The sequence below is a fragment of the Falco peregrinus genome, chromosome 1 (assembly GCF_023634155.1).
Source record: "Falco peregrinus isolate bFalPer1 chromosome 1, bFalPer1.pri, whole genome shotgun sequence".
Taxonomy (NCBI): Eukaryota; Metazoa; Chordata; class Aves; order Falconiformes; family Falconidae; genus Falco; species Falco peregrinus.
In genome coordinates this window covers 51,193,881-51,214,759 of record NC_073721.1, presented here as the reverse complement: position 1 = coordinate 51,214,759, position 20,879 = coordinate 51,193,881, and the positions used below count along the sequence as shown (strand labels likewise).

Here is a 20,879-nt window from a genome sequence, read left to right as displayed (position 1 = left end):
TTTCTGTGAACAAGAAGCACTGATACACCAGATTGAAAAGAACAATGTTGCCATATTTTACACAAACATCTCAAATACCTGGAGTGCTTTCCAATCTTGTTTTAAGAAACATGTCTAACATTTGTCACATGTTACATCTTCATTTAACATTGATTGTGAGATAAAGAAAGGCATGATTCAGTACTTTGTCAGAGCTTGGATTTCTTCCAAGAAGTTGCAGATCAGCCAGTAAGTACTGCACTGCAGCCAGGCAGATGTCTGGAAGTTGTAGTAGCTAGTAAATACCGTTCACGCAATTTCAATTACTTTGTCTGCATACACTAAGTTTCAGACCCAATGTTTCGTTAACATGTTGATATATAACCCATGCAGGAAATAGCAGGTTACAGTTTCAACCAACAGGATCTGTTCCAGTCCTTCTACAACACACACATTTTTCTATGAATACAGACATAGACTACAAAACGAACCTCCAAAGCATTACCTGTATTTTACATTCTGCCTCCACAAGCTGCAACTTGGTCTGGGCCAGCTCAAGCTCCATTTCTCTCAGCTGGTTTTTCAGCATTTCCTTCTCCTCGTCTGTGTCCTCATCTGAACCGTCCTTGGCAGAACTAGCAACCTTCACACGGCCTTCTTTATTGAAGAACTCCCGGCAATGCTCACAGTCATCCACTTTTTGCTAAAGTAAACACCTGATTGTGAACGCTTGCATTGAAGTGCTGGGATATGATCAAAGCCTTTTCCTGCCTCTGCTCTGGAAGAGCAGCACAACACGGGAGGGACTGCTAACAACTTGCAAACTCAGGAACTTTTGGAGAAGCACAGCCAAGGAGGAACTCCTGCCACCCCCAGATTTATGGGTAGGGGAAAAACTACTGAATTTATGGTAACACTGTATAGCTGCAATAATGGGCTCCGTACTGCCCACATGTTACTGTATGGTAAAAGACAAGAGAAATCTCCTCCAGAAAAAAAGACTCAAAAAAATTAACAGTTACTATTAACCACCATCAACATTAGTATGTAACCAGTTTAGCATGGGAGAAAGCTGGCAGTTATTCATCTCTTCTCCAAGATCCCCCGCCCCTTATAATCTCCCTTCCAAAAACTCTTCCAAAAAAGTCACTAGGAAACTTTCTTTCAGCCAACATTTTAGTAATTAAATAAATTTTGTATTTGCTGTTATGATTTTTCTAAGAGATTTAAACATTGCAGACTGTGGATCTATCTGGTCTCTTACCCGTATCTTCTCAATTTCAGCTTTATTTGCTGTTTGTTGCTTTTCCAGTCGCTCGCTCAGCTGGGAACAAATCTGACAAGCAAAATCATGTGACCAGACCATTTATAAATGTAAATTTCATCCCAAATGAATGCTAAAGCACAACTAAATGCTACAGGAATATTAACATGGGTAGTCTGAGGGCTCTTAGAAAGTCAGGAAAATTGAGATGCTGCATTAAGTTGCCTCATTGTACATATCCTCATGTTCTCTACATATTATTCTATGCCCACAGGAAAAGCTGCAGTTTCAACATAAGTTATTAGCAGTTTGGCCTTGCTAAAGGAGCCAGAAAAGGTTAGGCATAACATGGCTCTTTTTTTTGCCTTTGGGATAAAAGAACCAGGCAAGAGCCAGAGCAGCAAAAAAACCAGTTCATTCCTCCAGGCCCATGTGATGCAGACTTAATGGTTTGAAGGTCTTGGGCCCGCTAAAAAGATACATGAATTTGCAGGGAAGCTGGGAGAGAACTTTTTTTTTTTTGGAACGAGGTGAATCTCTGATACACAAGAGCCCATTTGAACATTAGGCTGTAACAGAGGCTGTGGTGACTGACGACCTACAAATACCTACATCAGAGGCAAACAGAACTGTCCACCAAGCATCAGGATCTCAGAAAAAGAAAATGCAAAACCAGCCACAAGCTACCCATTTAAAACAGCTAAAATATCTCCTCAAATGCACAGCGCAGATTACGCTTATTTCCAGAAATCTACAATACCTGAGAAAGTCTTGCAATTTGATAGCAAACCACACATCATTACATTGTACTTACCTGTTTGTAGTCACCAATAATAGAGCTGTTCTTTTTGATCTCTGACTCTGCCTTATCTAGCTCCCTACGACACATTTCCTTCAGCTGCAGGGAGGGGGGAAAAAAAGAAAAAAAGGTTTTATATATTTTTAGTCAGGGGAGAAGGGGGGTAGGCGGGGAAGGGTAGTATTTCCTCCTTCTAAACCTCACTGCTATACTCCACACCAGACACCAGGGAACAACAGTCTAGCTTAGCTCCATGCAGGCAAGGAAAAGCTAGACTTTTGTGACCATTGTTAGAAAAATTGACTCGCTAAGACAAGAAAGTATGAAAAAAAAGTGCTGACAGCTGAAGCCCTAGACTGCCTCTCTGTGCAGCAATCTCTGGCACAGTCTTTGCCTTCGTGATTTCAAGTTAAAAATTCACCACTCTATGAAGCACCTGGCAGGAAAGCAAAGAATTCTGCTTTGCTGACATCCTTTACACTAGAGAAGAGGGACAAACATGACTTAGAACATGAAGCCCTTCCCACACTTGTCACTTTTTCTTTTTTTTTTTTTTATGAATTTCTGTACTGCACAGAAATGCGAAAATGACAGAAATGCCCCTAACCTGAGCTGATTCTTCTTCTAGGCGCCTCTTTTCTTCTTCTGCATCAATCAACTTCTGTTTGGTCATTAGCAGTTCCTTATTCAGAGCATCTGCCTTTTCTTCCGCCTGGAACACAGAGAGTTGAGCACAGCAGTGAAGAGAGGCTTTCTGACTGCTGATGCTGCTGGGCAGCCATGGGCACAGGCTCCAGCAGGACACAGCCAAGACTACCGTCTTTTCATTCTCATTAATAAGGGTCTGTTCGTTGCTCTATTAATAACAATAAAACTTCATAATGAAAATTATTTTTCTAAAAATTACCATCTGCAATGGCAAAGCTGCAACAAATAAAAATTAACGAGGTATACCACTACGTTCCATCAGTCCAAAACTCCTCCTTGAATTCAGTGATTATTTTAGCAAAACTGGAGTAGGGGTTGTTCCAAAGAAATCCAGTAACAGAAATAAGTTTTCTTTTCTCCTCCAGACTGGAAGTCGACCAATACATTTTAAAGACAACAAAAGGCACAGAACAGCTCACAATGTACAAGATAGGTAAAAACTATAATTTAGCTTAGACCTAAGTTTAATTTGCAAACATTCAACTTTGCAATGAAAACAGAATTCATGATTAATGGAAAATGCCTCTGGAATTCAAGAAACCCCAGAGCTCTATGACACCTACCAAAGGACGTGACACCATCTTTATTGTGTCACCAGAAAATACTGCATGAAAAAAAAATCAACTGCTAAAGCAAATATAAGTCAGACCCCTCTCTCTTTTCGTTCTTGAAGAAAAGAGATGTTGCACCTGAAACCACACAATCCTTTTTTTACTACAGTTTTTTAAATATAAAGATGTGTTGTTGAAAAATCTTGGACTCTATAAGCCACTAAAAACTCTCTCTGCAAAGACAAGACACGTACTCCTGTGTCTTATACACAGCAATGCACTATTTCCCAATAGGTGCATGAATTCTACACAAAAATAGATCAATTATTCAATTGATATAAAAAAATCCTCAGAAAGTAGCTGTACTGATTCCCTTCAAAGGAAGAAAATAAAAAAGTGAAGTTTAGTCCCTTAAAGTCCTGCTGATCCTTTAAAACAGACGGCAAAGGCAAAGAGAACATCTTTTCATTATACATGGTTTTAAAGCTGTTTTAAAATTAAAGAAAACTGGGATGTGGGAGTCTAACAACAGTAGAAAAATGAAGCCTATTTTCTGGACTAGTGCAAAGGATATTAAGGAAATTCATTTCCAAATGCGTTGCTTTGATCTTTTAGGTTGCAAGATTTCAGATATGCCATGAAGGTATTACAAAAGGTGTGTTTTAAACAATGTCCTTTGGTACTTTTCTTTCAGGACATCTGGCTAGTAGAATGAAACTTACCATTTCAGGATCCAATTAGAGGAATTAACCAGGGTCCTAAAGTAGGATCAAACCTACCTACCTCCTCCGGGGGAATAACCCAAATGCTGCCAACATCATTTACCATCTTTGAAGGCATGGCTATTATATATCCAAAGAGTTATCTCAAAGATTTTGATTAATTTTGTTCCGCTCCCAGCTTTCCATTTAAATGAATCAATGTAAAAGCGTATCTGTGTCTCATACAGGCTCAAGCAGCCACAAACAACACTTAACAGCGGACACAAAAAGCTTTTTCAGTAGATTTTTTGCTGGAGGTGACCCCCTGAGTGCAGCTGCTGAGCAGTCTGCACAGCCTTCTATGAGCTCTCTTCAATGAAGTGAAAAAGCACAGGTCACAGGAAGCGAACGCACCAAAGCGTTGGGAAAACCCTGCTTCTAGAACATACCTCTCCAATTCACAGATTTGAATACGAAAGAGCAGTAGATGTAATAAACCTGAAAGTCATAAACTAAACCTCATTAAAAGCAACATTCACCCATTAGCATCAACATTTACTAAGAATATTTTTCCAACAACAACTTTCCAGGAGACCGTGGGAAACCTTAGATTCTCTGAAGCAGATAAGCTGAAACATTTTAAAGCCTGTCAACTCCTGCACTGTATGATTTTCAAAAGTCATTTTCCTTTGAGATTTCAGAAATGCACTTATCTTGGTACAGAACAAGAATGGCAAAACATAAGCACTTGAACTCTTCCCCTCATCTCCCCAAGCAGACAGACTAAATGCATTCTAGCCACCACATGCAGTACAAATGCCAGTATCTTTCTGTCTCTGCGTGTCCTGTAAAAAAACACCTATTTCCTAATAAAATCTCCCAAACATGAATATGTAAAGCAGCGAGCAGGACAGCAAGCTCAAAGAAGAAAATCTTACTATACAAAGCGAACCTGAAGTTTCCTCCCGGGAGCTCTACTGATAATGGGAAACAACCCAGAATGATGAGTTCACAGGGGCAGATTTCAACAAGCCAAATGGAAACCACAGTAACATTTTCAGAGTTGCCTAAGGTACCTGAGAACCTGACTCCACTCAGAGCCAGACAGACTCAGAGTTTCAAGTTTATTAGGCACTTTGCAAAAGCCTGTCTGCTGTGAAATCTTATTCATAAGAATACCAGTAGAAAGAAAACAGAGTACTTACCTCTGTGACAATTCAAAGACTTGACTTAGCTCCCGCTAGACTTTCTTTTAGTATACTTAGAGAAGAAAGCAACTACTCAAGTACCAGCTCCAAACCTCTCCTCTCCCTCAAATCACTCTGTTTTTCAGGGTAATTAGTATCACAGTCATCGGTCCCGCCTCCCATGGACCTCTGACACAGGCCTATATATCATCAGTCTGCAATAAAGACATGGAGGAAAGAATCCTATCCCACCCAAATAAAAAATACTCTATGTATCTCCTCTCCAATGAGAGGAGTAGTGAGGAATTAGCCCTAGCACCTTGTCTCCACCAGACAGAATAAGGACATCTCTTACATTGTCTAAGTCTTTTCGCAGAGCGATCTTGCTAGTCACCAGTTCATGTGCAAGGTCATCATTTTCTTGCTCAAGCCTCATGTTTGCTTCTTGTAGGCGCCGGTTCTCACGCTGTGGGAAACAAAGTAACAGAAATCAAGAGAAAGGCCTTCCCAGGTGGCTGTCTATAAAACACAATGCTTACTGTGCCTAAGCACAAATGCCAACCTTTAGATCTTAAGTACGCAAAGACAACTTTAGCAGCATGAAATTCAGTGAGGACCAAACTAGCTAGCCATATTGTAAATAGAAAATAAAGGAAATAAAATAGCCTTGAGAAGAAACCACGTATTAATAACTCTGCTCAGCTATTACTTGTTAAGCTACAGAAATGTTTTTGAAGACTGCAGTAGTAGGGTTATCATCCTGCCATCAATACCTTGCCAGGAGGTACCTACAAGTACTGATTTTCTTGGTTGAAAACAGAATTTGCATGCTGGAAACAGGTGAGAGAGGAGGATCCTGGGAAAACCACTCTATATTTTCTCCCTCCTGTTACAACTCTTGGTACACAGACAGATACTAAAGGAAGTTTACAAGTTTACATAGAACTCTTCAGATTAAAATATATAAATTTATGTCTGTATGTCTGTTATTTTGTTATGCATATGCATACCTAATTATACACATAAAGTTTAGTCCTATATTTTATAAACATTTTATTAAATAATTTATATACTTACTGTAACATACATAATTTGAAATCAGGGGGCAAAATGAAGGCAGGATTATAATCAATGGAAGGCAGAGTTCTAATCAGATAGGCATTTTCTTTCTGCTCATGGCTTTTGGTGCAACAGCATGTTACACAAGTGCTAGAAACAGTCCCTAGTGAAACAGTTGTATAAGCCCAAATATAAATTCATACTGTTCCCTTTTTCATTGTGAAGTTGGGCTCACAACGACCCATCCTGATTAACTTTGCCAATATACAGAGATTCATTTCATGTTCACGCAGCCAATTCCCCTGTTGTATCCAAATTGGTCACAAACAAAAGCAGCTCAAAGAAAAAGGAGTCAAAGTTGGAACTTCATGCAGGTACCGCGTGTTCAATCAGGCTGGAATAGGTAAGCGTTACCTCAAATCTTTCTATAGGATCCTCCTGTTGAGCCTGCTGCTCTCTCATGGTATGATATTCCTTTTCATATTTCTTCAGCTTCTTCTGGCTAATCTAAATTAAAGCAGCCTATTAGTTCCTGCCCAGAACATCAATAAAAGAACACAATTCACAAAGGGTTATGGTACAAGCTTTAGGCAGCTCCTGCCTTCTACAAAACACAGCTAGTATCTTCACTCAATTTTGAGTATCAAACCCTTAGAGACTGTCAAAACTTCTGTGACAGAAGCATCCTTTCCTCTTACCCTTTTTTGGAATGTAGGAAAGGTTTTGGAAGGTGCCCACAGGAGCATCCTACCTGAGTCTGCCTTGGTGCTGCGCAGCTATTTGATGCTCCAAATACTACGCTGGCTTAGCATTAAGATTGCCTTGAAACCCACAAGATGTGTTTGATTTTTGAACTAGCATTCTGCTGAGGCTTCTTCAGATACTTTTTAAGCTGTAACATTTATCATCGTGCAGAACTATTTGGTTTACTTTACATGAGACTGCAAATGCTGAAAGGGCAAGTAGAGACTCAGCTGACATTTCTGCTAGTGTCACTCAAGCTCAGTAGAAAACAGTCCAGTCCCAGAGTTGCCTAGGTGTCTCAGCAAGCAGCAACAACTCAGAAGCACATATGCACTGTCCCCTGCTGCTCCAGGATCCAGAAGGCTAGAGTGACAGACACACGGCACTAGGAGAGTGACTCTTTCAGGGTCCCCATTTCCCCTTCTGTGAGAAGGGAGAGAAAGGTGGTGTTGGATTCAGTATTTTGTGCACAGTGTTCAAGTCCTACAGGGACAGAAAACACACCAGAGAACCTGTAACAGATCCTGACCAACATCTTCCCTGGTGTCACCTGTCAGCTCCGCCACATGCTGCAATGGTTTAGCAACACAGGCCATGCCAAGACCACCGTCAGCGTTTCGCATGCAAGTCAGTATGCATCTAAGTTAAACCTCTAGTATTGAAAGCTGGTGCTGAGCCTTTATTATTTCACTAAACCAAATAATTTTAAAAGATATGGCTATGTTTTCCTCTTTTAAAAAGCCCTGTCTCAAAAACATGTTAAACAAATTTTGCATGCGTAAATGACAGGCAGAATGAAAAACATGTTTAGTTTCTCTTATCTGTGGTTTTATCATTAACAACCTTACTTGAACTGACTGTCAAAACCTGGTAGCCAGGCTCCCTCTAGTGAGGGTTGTACAGAAACATTCCACCATGCTCAAGCTGACATTTTCTGGAGATGCCAGCCCATTCATCTGGAGTCAGTCCAGCCACATCACAACTCCAGAAGTTATTCTTACCGAGCACTCCAGACAAACACCCAGAGTATTAACCCTTTGCTGACAACTTGAGTAGATTATTTCACTGCTCTGTCCCTGCTCAAACACTGCCCAAACTACTGGATTTCATACACCAAATCTCAAGCTACGTAGAGGTTAGATCTTGAGAAGTGGAGCAGCCTGCCATGTGAGTGGAAAGGCGGACAGGCACAACATCCTGCTTTCATCTTCTACCTTCCCAAGTGCATTACACCAGTTTTGCCTTGAGATACCAATAATGAGGTGATCCTGAGAAGATGTGCCACTGCCACTGATCCTGGACACTGGAGCCCTAGAGGGAGCTGTGCCCTGGTGAAGGCAGCAAGGCCCCTGGGTTTGCATGGTGGTAGAAAGCAGACATGAACACTGAGGCCTCACCACAGCTTTTCAGGGGCATGGGAAGCAGCAGCAACTCTGTTAACATTTGACAGCAACATTGACCAGTGACTAGGAATCTAGTGTTGTCTCAAACTGATTATTTACTGACCTCCTTTCCAGCAAGAATGCAGTTGTAATCACAATGCCTCCGTCAGGCTACTTCTTCCTTTAAATGATTTATTTTGACATCAGGCCCTTTTCTGCTCAAAACCACTTCCAGATACAGAGCCAGAGATTTCTACTGACAGCAAAGGACTTGTATTTTAGGTCAAAGAGAACAATTATGTGCAGCACTTCCATCAGGTGCAACACACACAGATGCAACACAGAAGGGTTCAGCATCTGTGCAGAGCCCAGCAGTGCAGTCTGTACTTTCTCCATAACCTCCCACTTAATCCCCCCAAAAACACACAGCACTCAAGGAAGCAGCGGACAACCTTGCTGTGTACCGCTCATAGAAGGCTGTTTGCTTTTAACTACTTCACACAGCATCGGGAATGCAGGGAATTTTGGCAGAGTGGGAAGAGGAACAAGTTGTTATTTGGAAACATGAAAGGCAAATGTGCTCATTACACGTGATCTTAACCAGATGCACGTGCAATATCTAATCTGCGGCTAATGTTAAACAATTGGAGAGCTAAAGTAACTTTATTCTTGATTATTCCATAATTGCTACACTAGTTTCATATATGATATGCTCAAACTCTGTGCAGAATACTGTTACATGTGCTGCTGCTACACCAGGAGTACAAGATGCCTTGAACGTTAACGTACAGGGACATTGTTACGCACTGATGCTACAAAGAATTCCTCTAGTGAATTTTAAGGAAAAAGGATACTTTGAACCGATCCAGTGTATTTGACTAAAAATTAATCTACATGAAACTGTAAAGAATCATTGCTTCCTTAAAACACACAAAATACCTTATCAAAGTTCCATTTTAGAACTCAATTGTTACATCAATAACTTCCTCACTCTAACTTTTTGTTGGAAATTTCACTTGTTACAATATTTACTGATTAGAAAAGCAGTTGACTTTCGGCTGTGAGGTAATGCAATATTTGCTATAGGTAACTGAAGACTTAATGTCAAAGGGTAGAACTTTTATTTCATACAGTTGTGTTTAAGAAATAGGGCTCAGTGGGCATCAGAAATCTAAAAAAACCCCACCACAATTAAGCAAAATAAAACCCCTCCTCCACTATTGACCTCAGTAGTTCAGACACATGGGAGAGCTCACAGAGCACTCTGAATAAGTTCTGTTAAGAAAACAGGAATTACTGAGATTAATTCTTTTATGAGACAGCATCTCTCCAGCCTATAGTACACAGCAAACCCTAGTTTCTATGTTTCTATTCTGTTCAAAGAAGCTCCTATAAGGACTAGAGATGACATTTTGCTGTGATACACATTTTCCTTTATGTGTCAGAAGTCTAATTATCATCAGTATTTCCTAAACATTGACTGTATGAATAGTTAATCAATTATTTTTGGGAGAAGTCAAACAGCTGTGGTGACCATGTTAAAAGACAATCCAGATTAGCTCGCTAGCCTCAAAGCACCATCGCAGAAAGCAGTAGGTACTTAAAAAAGATTCACGTTCAGAAACATCTGCACGCCAAACACCTTACGGTATGTCTGAGCCCTACTTCCAACCACAGAGTCTTAGCACTTGTTCCCAGCACCCCAATGAAACGCCAAGAGGGAAGCCAATACTGTGAACCTCCCACATGGGCTTCTCATGAAAAACAATGCTCTTTCACACTATTAAAAAACCTCAGCTAACTGTGGCAGCTCTAAACAACATACAACTCGGCCAGCACTTTGTTTGATTTCATATAAAGTAGACCCTCTTTAGACCACAAAGATCATAACAGATTAACCTATTATTGTCAGCTACCTGGAGTACAGGTGAAACAGTCTTGAGCAGGAAATGAACTTAAAACGCGTTTTATAAGTGGCACACAGCCCTCACCATAAAACTATGACAAATCAAAACCTCACACAGGGAACACAGAAACCTCAAGGTCATTTCCCTAGTTTGACTTCTAAGAAATTTTAAATGCCATATCATATTCCTTCATGTCCCTAGAAGATCTATAAATCTATCAATGCATTTTTAATGAGCTCCCTATTGCAGTACATAAACATTACATGCACCCACAATTAAAAATAGCCATTTTCTCTCTGAAAGATTATATTCTATCTCTGTATTACTTACTCTGTCTTAAATGAACCCCCACACACACTGCCACTCAATGATACCACCCTGTTTGCAGCTACTATTGGAGAAAGGTTTCATCAAAGAACTGCAGAGATGTCTGTAATTATTTTATATTAGCGCCATTAGTCATTTCAGGGTTTTTTTTGAAGTAGTCTGATTTTTAGTAACACTGAATACTGCTTTCTGAAAGCCACTGTTTCTGAGTTCCCCAAGCAGGCCCATATCACTCGGAGAATCTTGGGGCTTCACTGTATTTCACAGTAAAGCATCTGCAACGTGTTTGCAGTTCGACAAGCAAGTTGCAAAGTTACGTATGGAGCCAGAAATTGCACCCATTTAAAGATACGCTTGCAGTTGCTATCACCACATCTTTACCTTCATATTACATGCCAATTCCATCAGCTTTTTTGCATTTTCTTCTGAACGGTATCTCTTGGGCAGCTGTACCCGGAAGAATTTTAAAGCCCCTTCAAAGTCAGTCAGTAACAAATCATCCTTGGTAGTCTAGAAACAAGGAAAAAAACCAAAACCCAAATCCAGTAGCTGCAAAGCAGATTTTGTACAATTACTGAATTCCCAGAGACAGTAAAGCAACAACGGTTTTGTAAAGCTCCAAGAACATAACTACTTTTTAACCTTCTGCAAATTGTGTTTGTTTCTATTTCTGTAACCTTCTACTTTCCCGCCACTCCACCCCCAAAAGCACTGTGCTGCCCAAGGGCATGCCAGACAACAGCACATGGCATGCAGGAAGTTGTTAGCTTTTCAAAAAAAGCACATTATTTTTGCAATGGGCATCTTAATTATTTATATGGTGCATGATGATGCATAAAGCACAACGTGACATTGCATACTCACTTTTAATAATCCCAGTGCAACGTTAAAGATAACACTTATTCCCTGGAGAGAAAAATAACGACAAAATGAATTCATTTCTCAGTATTTACAAGCCTGGGTATTAATGTATTTAGTGGGGTTTTGTGGTTTGTCTAGTTTCTGTGAAAAGGAGAACCACGATACAAGTGGAACCAAGTAATGTTCCCAAAAGTAATGTAACTTTTGTTGTATGTATATAACCAAAGTAAAGTAACCAAAAAAATTTAACAAGGTGATATATTAAATCAAAGGCCCAGAGAACTACTTTGCAAACAGCTAGGAAGTATCTTTACTGAATAGCCTTATAAACGGCAAACCAGTATTTCAACACAGGTTTTACTGCCTACTCAGTAGTTTGAAACTCTAAAATGACAATAGCACTGTTGTGTACTTTATTTTTTTAATGACTAGTTGGTCAGCTCAAGATAATTTAATTTACATACAGCAACTCCTGAAAACACTGGATTCAAATGCAGCAATATATACATCGGTATATTAAGTTCTGGTATTAGAAAACTGTGATAATTTGTGTAATGAAAAAGAAAGTGACTCACTTTAGGACAGAGTCCCACATCATCTGTTTGATGCATAACTAAGAAATGTTTTATTTATATTGTCCAATTAAATATAAACACTATCTACAGTCAGCAGTAGCATACGCCTTCTTAAGGGGTATCTTTGATAATTGACGTGTTGTTCATCTTATTTCAAGATTCTGTCTTTCTTTTTTCCCCTAAATTATTCTTTTACTATTACTTTAAAATTATTTAAAAACCCTTAAAACTTCACTATGAACACATTTACTATTTATGAATTGAAAATCTGTTTCTAAACAAACAGAACCGATTTTCTCAAGACCATCTGTTGCTTTCTATTACATTGGCACATGGACAAAGCAAGCAGCAGAGAGATACACAGAAAGGGTAAAAACATTGACCAGGAGAGGTTTGTGAATGCTGAAACTCTTCAGTAAAGGAAATGCAGACAAGCTGCCACTTCACAGTAACAACTGCAGACCCAATGAAGAATGGACATGTAACGTGAACCAGTGAGTAAAAAAGCAAATCATTAACTCAAGGATGCTTCAATATAAAATGTCATTTGTTCACTTATGTTAATAAGCTCTGACTCAAATATGCTACTCACCAGCATACCACCACATATACTGTTCCGAACATGATTACATACAAAATCTCAACGTAAAGAATTTTGCTCTCTAAATATATGCTGTGAAGTACAAAAAGACTTCAAGGTTCCAGCAGGAAGAGCTCCAAGCTTGTCAGATTACCAGCATGAGAGTTAGCTGGGCAATTTTATATGCTATGGCCTCCATGCAATAATATTATAGAAAAAAAAATAGTTAGCATTGTGTATAATATAATTTAACAACAGAGGAATCCAGGTATTTGTAAATTAACTCTCATCCCAAGAGCACTGTACAGAATCTCACATAGATTCAACAGTGTTACAAGAAATAGATTATAATCTTTTACATAGCTACTGACTACTAATTAGGATCTTTAAAATGCTGAGAACTCTCTTTCATCACAGAAACATAACACTTATATATAAAAATAATTATCACATGCTTAGCTCTGAAAGAACAGATAGTAACAAGGACATGAATCAAGATAGTGAGAAACTGTCTAAAGTTGATAGCAGTACAAGTCTCCAATTATAACACATACCTCACACAGGAGTAAGTCAATAATATGGAAGACCATGTAGAGAGGGAATTTTGCAGTGAACAGGGTAAGGAACCACTGGGAAGCATACATGTGCGCTTCAAGGCTAATGTCCAGAAAGTGGTTATACAGATCAGGAATGTATTCCTAATAATAAAAAAACCCACATAAATACTGAAAGTTAATTTATACTATTTTAGAACTGTAGCTGAAATCCCAAAGTAACAGAAGTAGGGCAGAGTGACAATCCGTGCAGCAAGGCAGGCTTCTGTATCCGCCCATGCCTGACGAGAGCTGCCTGACACGCTGCAGAACCTTCCAAGGATGCCGATGGCTGGCCCTGGTGCGGATGCTCCGAAGGACACTGTATTGCATGCACAGTAAGTCCAATCTCCGAGCCCTCAGCTTAGCAGGAAATCCAGCCAGTGGACGTGCTGGCAGTGCAAAGCTGCTGTGCAGCATGCCTGCCGCAAGTGCAGTGCCCAGAGCCACCCCCACCGCCCAGACCCCCCTGCCGTCACACCTACTGCACACTGCCAGTGGCACCAGGCTGCTCCAGGCAACACCCTCTATGCTTAAAAACCCTCCAGCATGGATAGTCCTCACTCTTACTAAGACCCTTACTACAAGGTCACAAACACTATTTACATGTAAGATAAATCACTGGTTTCGAATCGTGGGCTCTGACCCATTCAGTTCACGCAAGTGTGAACACCCACCTGCATGAGGTGCTCCAGCTGATAGAACTTGCAGTGCAAATCTTCAAAGTTTTGTTTGAAAAGTTCCCTGAGTCCATAATCAAACATGATTTTGACCAGAACACTGAAAGCTTGCTCCTCAGGCATCTGGGAGAGAGGGAAATGTATTTATCATGGAGCATTTAAATCTTTCATATTGGTTCCATTTGCCCTTACCCCTCTTCTCCTCCCTCCTACAAAAAGGCTAAACTGTCACTACTTTTTAATCTGGCCCCATCCAGTTTAAAAGTGAACAAGTATATTAACACACAAAATGAGGTCTAGTGTTGCCAACGGCATTTCCTTCTTATTCTGTGGAATACACCACCTCTCACTCACTCAACTAAAATACATCTTTCAGACATCAAGACCAAAGCAGTTTCTTGGTGCCTTTGTTCCAAATCACCACATCAGAATCAGAACCTTTCAGATGTTGAACAGCCTAACCCTTTGTAACCTACGTAATGACGACAGAAACAGTACGACTAAAGGATGTTAAACAGGATTTCCCCCTTATTCTTAATGATACATTTATCTTTTTAAATGACTATTACAACTGAGGTTTGTTTATTAGATGGCATGAATAAGGGAGACCAGTAACGGCTAAAAAAAGTTCCAAGTATCACAGCTCAGCATTGGTTTGGGAAGGTTCAATATCCCTTTCCTGCCAACAACTGAAGACACACTCCTCTAAGCTCATCAGTGTTTTGACAATTCTCCCTGACATCAAACTCAGTTTTCTTATTTCCATAGTAAAGTCTGACTTCAGGTCCACCACTTGTTCCTGTAAAGGACAGAACACCCAACCCGAAGTGTACCATCATCAGTCAGCAGATGGAGTTTGTTAAAACTGAAAACTTTGCTGAGACATTCCAAACGGGTAGTGAAGGGCTCACAGAAACTTACATTTCCTTTCCTACAACACTTCTTTCTAATATTTATTTTCCCTAGCAGCCACACTCCACAGGCTGACTTCAAAGAGATTCAAATAAAAAGAAACTTCTTTGAATTTTAGCCTTTTAAAATGCATACATTATTCCCAGAAGCAACAGTTATTGTTAAAGAAAAAAATCTACAATAACACATGGTTCATTCTTGACGGTGAGACTCTCTAATGCAATGGAGATTTTAAAAAAGAAGATATGACAATGAAAAAAGCTTAAAAAAAAGCATGTATGTTTCAGTAAAAGTGTTCAGTTCTCCTAGCAGAAAAATTCACCCTTTTTGATTTGATTTAGTGTAGTATTAAAGAATTAATTGCTCATCAAGTAAATATTTCGAATTACATTTACAAAGAACTAAAAGGTTTTATTACTAATAATGTGGCTTTTGTCTCAAAAGAATGGAGTTTACAATCTCTTCTATATCCTCCACTGACTTTACAACACTATGGAAAATCTTCCACCGAAGACCAGACTTCCTCTGCCACTGAGAACTGTGGAGAAGCCTTCACGCTTGGCTTCCCGCTAGCAACAATCACTAAAAAGCAGCTGGGGAAAAGGAATATCAAACCGCTATCGGGCTCAGGAACTCTGCTCCATTTCAACTACCCATGCTTGCAATAGAAACACAGACAAAAAGCAGACATTACTTTTAAAAAAGAACGGTCTATAAGTAATTTGTACAGATTTCTAATCCTCTCACATTTCCCAAGTGTGAGTGAATCTAAAACTTTTCCTTCTGATACACAGTGACCATAAATATCTCTAGCTTCTGAACATGCAAGCAATTAAAGGATATTACTTTGACGAGATCACTTCTACCAACAACAATTAAGTTTAAAAAAGCATAATTCAGTATCTTTAAAAAAATATACCACATTAAGTTTTAAACAATGTACTCTGCCTAAAAATCCCATTATTACTGACAAACGTGTAAGCGGATACATTGCCTGTAACCCCACCAGCTGAGCAGTTACCAGCCTGTGGGAGCACCATTTATTCTTAAGCTTAAAACAAATGAGAGGCAAAGCCCACCACTTACATGCAGCAGCAGCACAGCAGCCAGAAACGACTGGCCTTGGCAGTAACCAATCTCTTCATCATAGACAGAGTAGGCCTGAAAAAAGAATCAAGACTTTACGGCGTATCTGTCTCAAGCTGCAAACACCAAGAACAAGAGACACTGCACAGAACAGCTCCATAACATTTTCACAGGGTGCATCAGCCGCCATTCTAACGCAGGGATAACCTGTATGAAAATCAACCTGTAACATGCAGTGGCGGTTACGGTGATGCACCAAGGCTGCTGCAGCCTGTTGAACCACTTACCCGAGTGCATTTCTCTCTGAACAGGTGCTACAGGGACATTAGGAAGAGGGAGAAACAGTAGGAACACAGAAGAAAGTGCTGGAAATTTAAAACGTTCCAGCTGAGATAACCAAATACGACCACACTGTCCATTTTTGCTAATTTCTTCCCTTTAATAAGCAACTTCAGTGCATGCCTATGGTTTTATAACATTTATGGGAGGTACATTGTCATCTCCCATTTTAAAGACAACTATATATGACAACAGCAGCTTATGGCATACATTACACATAAAGGGCACACCCCAACACCAGAACATTTATTTTTCAAGAAGCAACATCAGCATGATTTCCTGCACTTTCTCTCACTTTGCCAGCACAACTTAGCCGATACTGACAACCAGGGAGCATGCTGCAGTCAAAGGTGAGCTGCTTTTGATCAGTACGGAATTATTAGCCCTCATCTCCATCACAGCACATCATCTGTCCAGCTTGATCCAGGCTGACATGTCTGGAATCACACGGTCTCTGCACCACACCTTTGTGTTCAGGAATCCAGAAGGGCTTGTTACTTTAGGTCTCCTTTCTGAAGGGCACCATAACCAGCTAAACACCTACGATGAAGAACCAGACCTAGTCTAGCGCCAGAGTCTGTCTCCATGATACAGTTAAGGGTAAGACATACACATTCTTCACAGGTAACAGTTACATCTGTTAATGATGTGAAATACAAGTTACCAAAACCAGTCAAGAAGAATTTAAAGAATACCTTGCATATTTTGTACAGGGAGTCCTGGCCATCTCCCCCAGTATCTTTAAAATAATCGTGAGCAGGGAATGTTCGATTGATATCTCGGGTGATAGCACTGTCTTGTGGAGACTCCTGTTAGGGAAAAAATAAAAATGTAAATTAAAACACATCAAAAGATTATAAATTACAATATGCTAGGACTGAGTTAGGAGATTGGTGTTGTGTTTTGTGCACTGTTCTAAATTTAACAAGACAGCGTCTATTCAACCCGAACAGGCTGCCTTCGGGCTGGCAGCTCCAGATCACAATCTTCATGGATTTGGTTACCTAAGCACATCTGGGAATAGTCAGTGAGCAGCAGAAAAAGCACACACAAAGAAGTATTCCAGGACATTGCAATGCAGATAGCAGCCTTCCCTCGGAGACTCTGAACGCCAATACTGCCCAGGCACATTTCTTTTATCTCACAACTGCAGTAACAGTCAACTACAAGTAGCCACATGCTGCTGTCCACAACTCTGGCCCTTCGGTTCAGCTAGAGACACCGCTCTTCATCCCCTCCACAGAATCAGACAACAGAAAAGAAGAACACTGAGTAAGAGCCCAAGAAAGACACTACTGTACAGTAAAAAAGGTATACAGTACAGGGACAGTCGCTTGTATGAGCTGGGCATTTCAGCATGAGGGCAGTGGAACTTTGTTCTCTGCTCTCACGCAATTGGGTTCCAGCTGCCTCACACATCTGGGAAGCTGAACAACAAAGAGCAGACAATTAAGAAAAGCAGTAAATGTGATCAATGGACTGAAAAGACCGATTGGAAGAAACACTGAGAAAATCTGCATTGCGGGCAAGTCCTACATAAAAGGCAGTGAAAACTCCTGGTAGAGATGAAAGGAATTGATAAAGCATAACAATTAAATATAGTAAAAAATAAAAGGGAATCTTCAGACCTTTTCTTCCAAACTTTTAACTGAGGGATTTAAACACCAAACGATGCCCATGAAATTAATTGGCAATACTGATCTCAAACAGCCCACCCTACCAGGAACTGTGAGCATTGCTGAGGGTGGCTTAGAAGAAATCCTAGTCCAACCTTGGAGAAGTATCCAGGAAAAAAGTTTCCAGAATACACAAGGAAGAGGTTTGTCAGGCACGCCACAAGAAACCATAAGCATTTATGAACAATGTCCAGCTTAACCTAATTTGCCCTCTACAACAGAGTCACATTCCAAATGGGAAAACAAGCAAGTTCCATTCCCACACTGAGCTCTTCTCAGGTCTCTGACAGTATTAGACATGACACCAAATGAGACATAATCACAGAATTGTTTAGGTTGGATGTTCTGATCCAGCTCATTCAGTTCAGTTTGAAACTATTTCTAGTGTAGCAATTTAAACCAGAGCTCAGTGCATTGCAAGGAAAAGTATCCTTTGAAAATAGAAAAAACTACACCACCACCACCATTAACAAATGAATTAAATTGCTTATTTAGGAAGCCAATGGAAACAGCTCATACACATCATACATCCTTCTTCAATAACAGAAAACAGTAAGAAATATGTATTTTAAAAACACACACCAGATACTGACACAAATGAAAAAATTACTAATGAGGCACACAGAAAATAGCTGCTTAAAGATTTGACACAGTCCCCAAAAACTTAACTTTACAAGGAGCATTTATGCAAATTGGAAGATTAAGCAGCTTATTCTGTGTGGATGGAAATGGGATGCTGAAGGGGGCTGTAAAGCCGCCATCATCGCAGGTGCTCAGCACTCAACCCAATGTGGGCAATCAGATCTGGTAAGACCTGCTCTGAGCAAAGGGCTGGACTAGATGGCCTCCAGAAGCCCTTCTCAACCCACGCTGTTCTATGATTAGCATACAACAGAAACTGCTCATTCAAGTTGTCTTTAAAACACTTAATTTACCCAGCACATGATAGGCAATTTTAGTATGTCTTGAATCTGAAATTGTGCTTATCACATTGAATTAAAAAAAAAATATCTGAACTGACCTCTCAATTTCAGAACTATTTCTACAATTTTATGCCATAGTTTTTGATTTCTGATTAATCAGATTTCAGATTTTGTCTGAACGTTTCATCATCATGTCTTGTACCTTTTGAGGCAGTCATGACCCAGCTGTTATCTAGCCGATTACTGTAACCATTGCTACTACCCAAATTGCTAAAACAAAACAGAAACAAAAGCTCTCTGTGTGTAGATGTTTCTTCTTGCCTATGACAGGCCCCTCTTGCCACTATTTAAAAGAAGACTTTCCTGGGCAGCTAATGAGAGCAAGAGCTCCTTGGTAAGCGGGAATCATCTGAAAAGATGCCACAATAATCATTAAGCAACCATTGCTAGTGAAAGGGTCAAAGGTTCCCTCCTTAGGTGGCTTCCCTGGCAATGACTGAGCACACAAACAAAAAAGCCAGTCTTCTTCACAGGTGAGATTACCATGTAACAGTGGCCAGGTTAACACTGCAAACATACAAGATGCTCTGTGGAAGCAAAACAGAAGAGATTTTTTTATTTTTTAAAAAAGTTTTACTATATCCAAGTAACCCATGTTTCTGTTAGACAAACGGAAAAAAGGGTTAGAAGTAAACCAGAAGTAAACAGAAGTAAAAAAGTACATGACGTGATCAGTGTGATCATTAAATACAGCTTTCAGTTCATCTTTTTCTTCACAAAACAATTTTGCAAACAAGAACAAAATCACCACAGCGTGCTTGATTTTCTCTTTGGGTTTTAATCCAAGGTTAATGCTCCTCTCTGTGGCTCAATGCAGACATTTCATTAGGAAAGCATTACACTGCTATTAGAATCAAGTTACTGGATTGCTTTGGAAATGATAACAAAAGTACTGTTCAGCATTTCAATTTGACAATAATTAACACGCCAGAGAGATCCGTCTCATTATAAGGAAATCAGAAACAAACAAAAATCCAACGTTAAATAAATTTCAGATAAATATAAGCCTTTTAAGTCAACAAAAACAGGTAACAATAGTGGCTGGCTGTTAGCTTCAGCTAGTTTGGCAAGTAGAGATAGACAATGCTCAGAAACAATTCTGAAAACTTTAAAGCATGTGAATACAGTCTTAGTGATACCTTTTCATTTTCTTAAAAGTTTGCAAGACTGAATTACAGTGAAGCACTCTGCAGGAGCACAGGTACTGCTGACTGTAACAGCAATCTGTGGTACCAAACAAGCGGGTTCCCCGAGCATCACCTGTGTTCTGTTGCAATGGCAAAATAATCTTAAATCCACTTGCCTTTTAATCCACTTATTTAATAGCAGAGACCAAAGCACCTGGCTGGAAACTCTTAAGATAGGCTTCTCAAACAAATCATTCATTATGGCTAAGGAGAACTAATTAGTGGTCTCTCTCTGGCTTTGCGTGACTTGTTCAGCACTTGACTCCTATGTTTCAGTACAATTCTTCAAGTAATCTCTAATGCTAGTTCCTGCAGCTGAAACATAGCTTGGGGAGAGAAAAATTAACGGAAATGATAAGGTTTAAAAAATGTTTTTCAAACCATGGCTTTGAAATCTCCCCATTAGTACAAACTGCTGCAATCCAAGCATTGTGTAACCTTTTCTTTACTCCTATTTTTATACCTTGCTGTGAGAATTGGCTCAATGGGCAATTTCTCATGCTTTCAGGGGACTGGGAACTGAAGGAAACCCTTCTGAACCCACACCCTTCACAAACTGGGATTGAAAAATAGAAAGCTAAGAATCACAGGAAGAAAAAGAAAGTAATAAAGAAAACAGAATGGAAAACAGGCATGAGAACTGAGGCAAGTGTAGCAAAGATTAAAATTCTCACAACAGTTCTCTGCTCCAAAAGAAAGTGGGAAAATGTAGATGCTCAGACTAAGAACATACCCTTTTTCTCCCCCTCTTTTAAGCACTTTAAAAATATTAGGGGAGTTATACTGAAACCTTCCTCTC

The 20,879-nt window shown here is 39.8% G+C and overlaps 1 protein-coding gene across 2 annotated transcripts in view; it reads right to left on the bottom strand.

The window, feature by feature from the left end:
* Positions 1–20,879, bottom strand: part of RABGAP1 (RAB GTPase activating protein 1) — a 74,220-nt gene that overhangs the window by 2,048 nt on the left and 51,293 nt on the right. For both annotated transcript variants that reach the window (XM_055793721.1, XM_055793722.1), the window contains 12 exons: positions 16,930–17,043; positions 15,896–15,970; positions 13,895–14,020; positions 13,179–13,322; positions 11,473–11,514; positions 10,990–11,118; positions 6,663–6,755; positions 5,545–5,655; positions 2,650–2,754; positions 2,058–2,141; positions 1,244–1,315; positions 485–682 (listed from right to left, as the gene is read on the bottom strand). In XM_055793721.1, the coding sequence (XP_055649696.1) occupies positions 485–682; positions 1,244–1,315; positions 2,058–2,141; positions 2,650–2,754; positions 5,545–5,655; positions 6,663–6,755; positions 10,990–11,118; positions 11,473–11,514; positions 13,179–13,322; positions 13,895–14,020; positions 15,896–15,970; positions 16,930–17,043 (1,293 nt within the window). The remainder of the gene's footprint in view (positions 1–484; positions 683–1,243; positions 1,316–2,057; positions 2,142–2,649; positions 2,755–5,544; positions 5,656–6,662; positions 6,756–10,989; positions 11,119–11,472; positions 11,515–13,178; positions 13,323–13,894; positions 14,021–15,895; positions 15,971–16,929; positions 17,044–20,879) is intronic.